At 38.1% G+C, this 9,113-nt stretch overlaps 2 protein-coding genes across 8 annotated transcripts in view; one reads left to right on the top strand and one right to left on the bottom strand.

Moving 5' to 3' along the window:
- Window positions 1-538: 538 nt before the first annotated feature.
- Window positions 539-2,757, bottom strand: LOC109053430 (mpv17-like protein). The gene is made up of 4 exons (XM_019070819.2): window positions 1,971-2,757; window positions 1,829-1,899; window positions 1,501-1,530; window positions 539-1,300 (listed from the first exon to the last, which is right to left on the bottom strand). The coding sequence occupies exons 1-4, from the start codon at window positions 2,275-2,277 to the stop codon at window positions 1,115-1,117; spliced, it is 594 nt and encodes a 197-aa protein (XP_018926364.1). The 5' UTR covers window positions 2,278-2,757; the 3' UTR covers window positions 539-1,114.
- A 1,120-nt stretch (window positions 2,758-3,877) lies between these two features.
- The window catches only part of LOC109049729 (pyridoxal-dependent decarboxylase domain-containing protein 1), a 14,218-nt gene continuing 8,982 nt past the window's right edge, over window positions 3,878-9,113 (top strand). The window contains exons 1-13 of one of the 7 annotated variants that reach the window (XM_042722341.1): window positions 3,878-4,176; window positions 4,841-4,914; window positions 5,058-5,126; window positions 5,308-5,382; window positions 5,860-6,009; window positions 6,593-6,782; window positions 6,933-7,001; window positions 7,545-7,623; window positions 7,735-7,819; window positions 7,956-8,004; window positions 8,092-8,193; window positions 8,322-8,447; window positions 8,554-8,604. In XM_042722341.1, the coding sequence (XP_042578275.1) occupies window positions 4,156-4,176; window positions 4,841-4,914; window positions 5,058-5,126; window positions 5,308-5,382; window positions 5,860-6,009; window positions 6,593-6,782; window positions 6,933-7,001; window positions 7,545-7,623; window positions 7,735-7,819; window positions 7,956-8,004; window positions 8,092-8,193; window positions 8,322-8,447; window positions 8,554-8,604 (1,140 nt within the window). In that variant the 5' untranslated portion in view covers window positions 3,878-4,155. Of the gene's footprint in view, window positions 4,177-4,209; window positions 4,309-4,355; window positions 4,601-4,840; window positions 4,915-5,057; window positions 5,127-5,307; window positions 5,383-5,859; window positions 6,010-6,592; window positions 6,783-6,932; window positions 7,002-7,544; window positions 7,624-7,734; window positions 7,820-7,955; window positions 8,005-8,091; window positions 8,194-8,321; window positions 8,448-8,553; window positions 8,605-9,113 lie in introns of those variants that run through there. The other 6 variants (XM_042722351.1, XM_042722370.1, XM_042722326.1 and 3 more) reach the window with 6 other exon arrangements.

Genomic DNA, 9,113 nt, shown 5'->3' with positions numbered 1-9,113 from the left:
AGGTGATGGTCATTCATCCAGCTAGAAATGTCACTCAGACAGGCTGAAATGCGAGCAACTACCGTCGGGTCATCTGGTTGGAATGAGAAGTAGAGTTGAGTGTCATCAGCATAGCAGTGATAGGAAAAGCCATGCTTCTGAATGACAGATCCTAATGACGTCATGTAGATGGAGAAGAGAAGCGGTCCAAGTACTGAGCCTTGAGGAACCCCCAGTAGCAAGTTGTTGTGACTTAGAAACTTCACCCCTCCAAGACACCATGAAGGATCTATCAGAAAGGTAGGAGTTAAGCCACTGGAGAGCGGTTCCAGAGATGCCCATCTTTCTGAGGGTGGACAGGAGAATCTGGTGATTAACAGTGTCAAAAGCAGCAGACAAGTCCAGCAAAATGAGAACTGAGGATTTTGAAGCTGCTCTTGCCAGTCGCAGGGCTTCAGTAACCGAGAGCAGGGCAGTCTCAGTTGAGTGGCCACTTTTGAAGCCAGATTGGTTGCTGTCCAGAATTAGGGGTGAAGAAAGGGATCAATAGACACAACAGGAAACACTACGGAAACAAAACATGATACAGACAGTCTATGATCCTGACATAATAACAATAAATATATTTTTTACAAGTTTAATAAGATACAAATCTTTTTAATACTGCATCCCTTATGAGTACACATGCATGTAAACCTTATGAGTAAATGCTTCTTTATTTCTCTTTAGAAAGACGGTTACGTTTGGATAAAACACTGCACAGTATGTCCATTTTTAAAATATTTCAATAAATTCATAAGCTATTTGGGATGAATGGCAACCTAACCTGGGGCACATATGTCGCAAGGCCCTTCCAACCCACCCAGTGAAATTCATAAACACACAATGCATTTCCTTTCAGTAATAAATAAATAAATTGAATCACATAAAACATTAAACTATATAATGTAAAATTGGGTTGTTCAACATAAAAATAAATGAAAGGTGTACACGTACAAGTTAATTTAATATCACTCTTAATAAGATAGTAAGCAACAAGATTTATAAACACATCACAGCCTCGATACAGTGCCATAGTGGGACTGAACTGTCCATCCGCAAAGGCACTATGTTGTTCATATGTGCCACTGTGTCTCTATTTTTCCTCGTCTGTACTGCGAGGTAGAATCCGTTTTTTGGGGGCCATGATCCAAGCTAAGGCTACTCCTGCTGTGCCATCCCCACTCTGTCGCGAGAAACATAAGAACGTGGCCCACAGGAACGCTGAACAGCCCATGAATGCCATCCTCAGGTAGAGAGGCAACAGAACAAAATTCAGAAACTGAAAGAAAATACAGATTAATCAACATAAATTGTGATTAGATGAACAAAATGAACAGAATGCAGTTTAAGAATATTGAAAAAGGATCAAAAAGTGCTTATTGCATGTTTATCTGTGTATGTATATTAGATATATGATCAAAAAGTGCTTATTGCACGTTTATCTATAAATATATTGTGGTGACAGAATATGGTTCTTACCTGCATGAATGGCCAGTACATTAGTCCAGTCTGTAAAGTAAAAATATATTTACACTATCATCCATAAAAATATAGACATTCTCAATATCATTTTATAATAAATTTATAACATTTATAAATGTATAACCCTTTCAAACACAAACCTAATAAATGACACTAAAAGTACTTTTTTTCTGTGCATTTTGTATGTCATCTTGTAAATAAATGTATTACATTTACATCATGTATAGGCTATAGAGAGAAAGCTTCTTATTCTCTGCAAAGGAGGCTGTTCATGGGCTAACTGGTAAAAGATGACTTCTTTTTGGTGGGTCATCAGTGGGCCTACCTTGTATGTATTTAAAAACTTTTCTCGCCAGTCTGCAAATATGTCCTCTTTGCCTTCCAAGAAACTCACACCTGTGAAGACAATGAATTGAGTGACAGGTGCGAAATATGTGACTGTGACTGACATTAAAACAGTACATCACCTGTGTAGAAGACACTGGTCGCCAAAGGTGAAGCAAAAGTTTGGTCCAAAAGCAGTTTGCGTAAAATCATACCGGCCGATCTTCCCGGGAAACGATGCTCTAAAGCTCGCAACCAGAAGTAATTGAAGTTACCTTGAAAGCTCAGCGCCACGATCGCCACGTTTCTCGTGTGCCTCCAGTCCATTTCATCTCTCCGCGCGATCATACACTGATGCACGAAGTCCCCACCGGCGAACAAGCACCCGTACAGAGTCACGTTGCTTATCCACGGCAATAACTTTGCTCGTCTGAAAAAAGACTTTCTCATGTTCTACAAAACGGAAACTTGTCGTAGGCCTACTTCGTAATCGTATCCTTTGAAAATGACGTCGATGGACACGAAACAAAGCGGTGACCTGACACTGACAGACGGTCGTAGCTAAGCTCAGAAAATATTTTGCTCTACAAGTTAAATATTCTATTATACTCTATTATTTCTAGTCAGTCTGGTTCAATCTATTTAAAAGGCACAATGCATTACAGATGAATGGTTTGACAGCTCATTGTGACTCTTGGTGAACATCCTTCAGAGACATTAGAAGATCATTACAAAGCACTGCCAAATAAAACACAGATCAATAGAGTGCTTGGGTTCAGTCCATCTTCTTTGACTTTCAAAGAGACAGCAAAGCAAAAATAAGAATTACGGTTCATTAATCCATTTAGCAATTAAATTAAAAGGTTCCAGCGCGCGTTCATCCAGTGATCAGCAGTTTCCCGTTACTTTAGTCAGGTGCTCAAATCCCACATTAATCTGCCCGCGCGCTCCTGCGCGTTCAAGGGTGGCGCGCTTAAAGCTGATCTGTATATAATAAAGATCGACCACATGTTCAGTAAGACCAGTTGATAGATTTTATGTTCGTGCGATCAACATTTACTGAGACTTTTATGCTTACACAATGTTAACATATTTCATCCTTATATATCCCTCATATAAAGCTAATGTCATGTGCCACTGTCTGAACGAATGTTTATTTGAGTCGCATCGTTTCAATGAATCACATTCGTTGTCTTCACAGGTGTGAGTTTTTTGGAGGGCAAAGAGGACATATTTATGTGTTTGTGTATTGGCGAGTGTTTTTTTGAGTCAAATAATGAAAGTGAAGGTGAAAGTGACGTGACATTCAGCCCGAGGGTGGAGAGACGCGGAGAGAGCGCTGTACATTCACTCCCCCCACCTACAATTCCTGCCGGCCCGAGACTCGAACTCACAAACCTTCGATTGAGAGTCCGACTCTCTAACCATTAGGCCATTAGGCCACGACTTCCCTAAATAATTCATCTTTTACCAGTTAATCTTTTACTAATTCATCTTTTACCAGTTAGCGCACGAACAACCTCCTTTACAGAGAATAATTCAGTGATGTCTAAATCAAATATACAGCAGTTGAAAAAAAAAGTTCTGAACCTTTCTGAAAAATCGGCTAAACGAATCCGAGAAGTCTGTTCCGATCATTTCCGATTCGTAATGAAAAGTAAATGATAAAATATTTGAATAACAGCAATTTTTATTTTAAAAACAAAAACAAAAAAAAAACATGTTTACGACTTACTTACAGTACATGCCAGTTTTATCAGCACACGAATCGGATTAGTTTGTGAACAGAATTGTAATTAAAAAAAATGGAGAAACTTTTCAACAGAGGCAAGTGAAGTAGATTCGTTTTTATGCAAATCATAAATTGTTTTAACTATGTTTTTACAGTCATGACAACAACAAACTGAACATGGATCACGTTACTTTTATTTATTCATAAAATCATGTGATCACCAATCGAGATGTCAGAGACCACGTGATGATGTAAAAATTTGTTTTTGTGATCGCTACTGAGGAGCTGATTAGTGGCTTAGTGCGGGACTCCACAACACTGCATCATTGCATGTCTTTGCATGGAGGTAAACCATAGACTGTATAAACCGAGGAGCTCACGAAGACTGTAAAGGGGGCGTATGTTTAGGCTACGTCAGCGCTGCCAGCGTGGAGCGGCATGACACCAGGAAGTAACACTATTCAATTGACTATACAAATAACGAAGAGAGAGGGTACCCGAGGTGGATATTTGTGCCTTTTCGATTCGCTTCCCTAAAATTACACGACGACGCACAGGGGCACGGAGAGTCCCTGAGACTGGGTTTTCAACATAGCATGGATAATCCGCCCGTGAAGGTAACGTAGAGCAGCAGCGCGTATCGTTCCCACACAGACTCGCTCATTTGATTAAAGTGCAGGAAGCTCATAGCCACAGGGAGGATGATGCGGAGCCAAACCGGATTCTCTATACACAGTCGAGTATCTGTTGTGCGTAAGGCTTGATAAAGTTTGATTTAAAATCATCTGTGTTGCAAAATGAAGTGTTGTAGCAGCATGCGCATGAGGACATGACATTAAATCTTTCCTCGTCTGGACAGATGAGTGCTAGTGTGCTGAAAGGAGCCTTGTCATCCGACAGGTTTTAACTCACCCCACATCCTGAATATCAGGAATTATACGTGTAGAACAGATAATGAAAGATTTAGACAGCGCTACAGGCTTATTTTACACAAGCTGGCACAGTTTATAAGTAGAACAGCGTTTGTCAAGTCTGCCAATGGTATGTGTTATTTATTTTGTGCTTAAATGTATTATAATGTTATGAACGCACTATTATCTCAAAAGGACAGAGCCCTACAGGTGAAATATGAGTTTTGTTAAAGCCCAAGGAGTCATTTTAATTGATGTGACAAGAAATGTGATATACTGTACAGCCATTGTCATCAAGTTTGCGAGTTCTCCATGTTTCACTGCAATGCCCTTCAAGGATAACCATATACATTTTACTGTGTAATTGTAGATGATGGACCCTACACTTGCTGAGATGGGAAACCATCTCTCTGATGCCATGAAGATTTTGGAAAGTGGAAAATTGTGAGATTTCACCTTTCATATTACAATATTTTCAGTAATTGCATTTAAAATGCGTGTACTAAGCCATCTTTATGTTAGGTTGACAGTATGTTCATAGTTTAGTTTCAAATATGACTAATATAACGTTGTGTGGATGTATTCAGGGAATCTGAACAAGGCAAAGAAAGAAGAAAGTTGAGTTGGAAAGACATTCCAGGACCCTTGCAAGGAGAGTGAGTTAGACTTTAATATTGTAAATCATAGTTAACATTTACACTGTTTCTTGTCTTGCTCTGTAATTCTACCCTGCGTATTTCTAAGGCATTTTATGGGGTTTAAAGTCAGTGCATATTAGCTATAAAACACTTTAGAGCCTCTCTTATCCTTTTCCTTTTTCCATTTTTTTTCTGACAGTGGACAGGATGTTGTCAGCATACTTCAGCTTGTCCAGAACCTGATGCATGGAGATGATGACCAGCAGGGTCAACGGTAGGTCACACCATTATAGAGCTGCTTACTTTGTCCTAAAGCCAAGAAATGAATTCCATTGAGAATTTTGAACAGGTTTATTTTAATAAAAGATAATAATACTTCTATTCAGCAAGGTCAAGGATACTGGTTTTACTATATTTTTGATCAAATCAATGCAGGCTTGGAGAGCATAAGAGACTTCTTTTAAGAACATCTTACAAAAAAAGTCTTACAGACCCCAAACTTTTGAATGGCGGTGCAAGTAAAATACATCAGTAAAATTAGGTCTGTTATATATAGAGCAACACAGAAAAGTCTCCTCAAGAAAGGTTAGTTGTAGGCCTTATTTTACTGATAAACCAAACCTATCGTCAGTTAATCTTTGTGGTTGGTTTACAAATTGATGTCAAGACAGAACAGCTTCATTATATTGCACCGAGAGCATGTGTCATAAACCCCTCTGCGTGTGTCATAAAACTATGAACGTCTGTTTAGCAGGATGCAGTATGTCGGAGAGCAGGGACACATGGCTCTTCTGGGACACAGTCTGGCCGCATATATTTCTGTCCTGGAACGGGAAAGATTGAGAAAGCTGACCACCCGCATCCTGTCGGACACCACTCTCTGGCTCTGCAGGCTTTTCAGGTACGCTCAGGTTCTCTCTGTGATCTCATGTGGTTTCGGGGGAATTCTCTTCTCTCTGTCATACAAATACTTTGAAGTGATTTAAAGCTATTTATAGAAATGTGTGTTAGAGCATTAAGAATAAGCTCCACCTTTGGTTCACCTCAGCAGATTTAATTGGGGGTGTCTTCACTTAAAAACACAGAGCTTTTTATTAGAAAAAGCTTTTTTATTATTTGTGTGCAATTATCATTTGACAGATAGATCATGGTTTGAAACAGGTGCTTTTCCAATTTGACAAGGTTATTTTTTTTTAAGCAAATTATTGTATGGTTTTGAATGTCCTACAAATATTTTAAGGATGCACAGATATTACAATTTTAGCTTTCATGTAATGGCGGATAAACGATAAATGGCCAATATTAAAATTCTATAATATTTTGTCAAAATAAATAAATAAATAAAACACTAAAATCAATCATTTTAAATGTTACTGAATTTAGACATCACAACTTTAAAATGTACAGAATGAAAATGGATATCCATTTTGAGATTTGAGATTGCATTTAATTAATATATTTCTTTAATGAATTATTTTTCATAGATATGAAAATGGCTCCGCATATTATCATGAAGATGACCGTGAGGGGCTGGTGAAGGTGTGTCGGCTAGTTATTAATACTCATTATGAGGACTATGCTACAGAGGGCTTTACAATGCTCAGCTCTAAACATCCTGTGATTTACCAAAGTGCTGCATGCAGACCTGGCCTGGGACAACATCTCTGCAGCCAGGTATACTGTCACCTCCACATCACACGTCAGTGCTGCAGGATCTGAAATGTTTCACATTACCGCACTAAATTACAAAATATTGTGTGTGTGTTTACATGTAGTGGATACTGCTTGATTTGATTAGACAACTTTTTTTTGTTTGCTTTTCAGCTGGCACTGCCTCTGTCATGTCTTTGTATTGTGCCCTGTAACACCATGTTTGGCTCCTTGCACCAAATGGTAGGAAGCTGTCTTATGGTAGATAAGTTTAGAACTTATGTATGCTTTTAAAAAAAGATGTTGCTTGGGCTCACCAAGGCTGCATTTAATTGATCAAAAATACAGTAAAATCAGTGATATTGGTAAGTATTATTGCAATTTAAATGAACTATTTTAATATATTTTAAAATGTAATTTATTCCTGTGATTGCAAAGCAGAATTTTCAGCAGCCAAAATCATTCTAATCTGCTGACTTGATTGTTTTTAATGTAAATAGACAACAGATTTATTTAGAAATGGGTTTAACTGATTTATAAAAAAAAAAATGTCATTAGAATAATTATTAATTAATTAATATATTTTAGAATATCATAGTATTAACATTAAATGTCTTGTTTAGTTTCTTATTAATTGTATGACTTTTGTTATTGAAGATAGCCTTGCTGCTGATATGGCGTTAAAAAAATATAAATAAAACAAATATTCTAATTTGCTGCTCAGAAAAGTGCAAGCAACACAGTTAATAGAAATTGTGTGTTTTCCACTAAATTGTCTTTCCACAGGATGTTGCATTGCTTGACAAGCTCATCAGAGATGATCGTGAATCAGGGAAGGTTCCATTGCTGTTGATAGCGAATGCTGGTCAGTTTGCTATTAGATCTTATTTATTCAAACAGTATCGTTTTTGCTTGTTTCTCAGTTTGATGGTTGTCAGTTTTGCATGCAATCATTAAAATTAACTTCATCTCTCAGGAACACCAGGTGCAGGTCACACAGACAAACTCAGTCGTCTGAAAGAGCTCTGCGTTCAGTACAACATGTGGCTCCATGTGGAGGGGTCAGTATTAGCTGGTCCTGTTTGTGTAGTACCTCTTTTACTTGATTTTCTTTTATGTACTGAAATAAACAGATTTGATGTGTGTATAGTTAATATTCATTGTGGTTTAAATTGACTTTCTGTGCCATTCTTTTAGGGTGAATTTGGCAACACTTGCTCTTGGTCAGGTCTCTTCTGCTGTCACGGTATGTTGTGGTTTTTGTGGCACACCTATGCCCGCGTTTGTTTCCTGTTACAAGTACATGCTATTTTTTGCTTCCTCTCTCTATCAAGCGGCCACCAAGTGTGATAGTATGACTTTAACTCCAGGCCCGTGGTTGGGTCTGCCAGCTGTGCCTGCTGTCACTCTTTATAGACATGAAGATCCGGCCTTGGTAAGTTGGTTTGTTATTTTAAGTACCAATCATCATTTTGCAGCACATCATATGGAAATGTAATCCAAAAAAATATGACCGTGTTCAAATACCTAATGCCGATTATCCTCTCTGCCGGTTGGGGGCAGTCTCTTGCAGCAGGTCTGACGTCCAGCCAGCCAGTGGAGAAGCTTCGGGCTTTGCCTCTCTGGCTGTCCCTTCAGTACCTTGGGCATGATGGGATTTTGCAGAGGATTAAGCATGCCTCACAGCTAGTGAGTACCCTACCAACTTCATTTTGGATGACAACTTTGATGCACTGTGTACTTTAAACACAAGAATTAATCTGACCTTGCTGGGAACTGATCTGTCTCCCTGTAGAGTCAACAGCTGTTGGAGCATTTGAAGACACTGGCTTCAATAAAAACCTCGGTAGGTGAACTTGTCTTCATCCATTTAGCTGTTAGACTTTTTTGAGTTGCATCACAACCCCCCCCCAAATAAGTATGTGAATCAGAACTATTTTGAAGCTTCTGCATATCAATATTTCCTCTGTCCTGAGTTGGTATTTCTCCCTTCATTTAATAAATGGATAGTTCACCCAAAAATGTCTTTACTCACCTAATTTCTTTCCAAACCCTAATGACTTTCTTTCATGGAACACATTAAAAATGTTTTGAGAAATGTTCACACTTTTCATACTGGCATATAATGAAAATGGAAACTGGAAAAGAAGCTCCTTAAAAGTAACATAAAAGCAGTCCATGTGATTTGTGACCTATATTCCAAGCCATACAATAGTTTTGTGAAACAACGTGAACTTAAAAGCTTGAAAATTAGAAATGTTGCCATGGCAACTACAGTAACAAATAAAAAATGTTTAAATTGAAATACTAACATTACTAAAACTGAAATAAATGTAAATGAAAGTTAAATAGAAA

This window comes from Cyprinus carpio, chromosome A3 (genome assembly GCF_018340385.1).
Source record: "Cyprinus carpio isolate SPL01 chromosome A3, ASM1834038v1, whole genome shotgun sequence".
Lineage (NCBI taxonomy): Eukaryota > Metazoa > Chordata > Actinopteri > Cypriniformes > Cyprinidae > Cyprinus > Cyprinus carpio.
The sequence above is the reverse complement of the archived record's forward strand: the minus strand, read 5'-3'. Positions and strand labels throughout refer to the sequence as shown.

Bases quoted from the DNA above. Each gene is read 5' to 3' on its own strand.
- LOC109053430 (XM_019070819.2), bottom strand. From the start codon at position 2,277: ATGAGAAAGTCTTTTTTCAGACGAGCAAAGTTATTGCCGTGGATAAGC. The intron at 1,900-1,970 runs GTGATGTACTGT...TTGTCTTCACAG, and splicing joins GACCAGTGTCTTCTACACAG to GTGTGAGTTTCTTGGAAGGC. The intron at 1,301-1,500 runs GTAAGAACCATA...ATTTTCTTTCAG, and splicing joins TGTACTGGCCATTCATGCAG to TTTCTGAATTTTGTTCTGTT.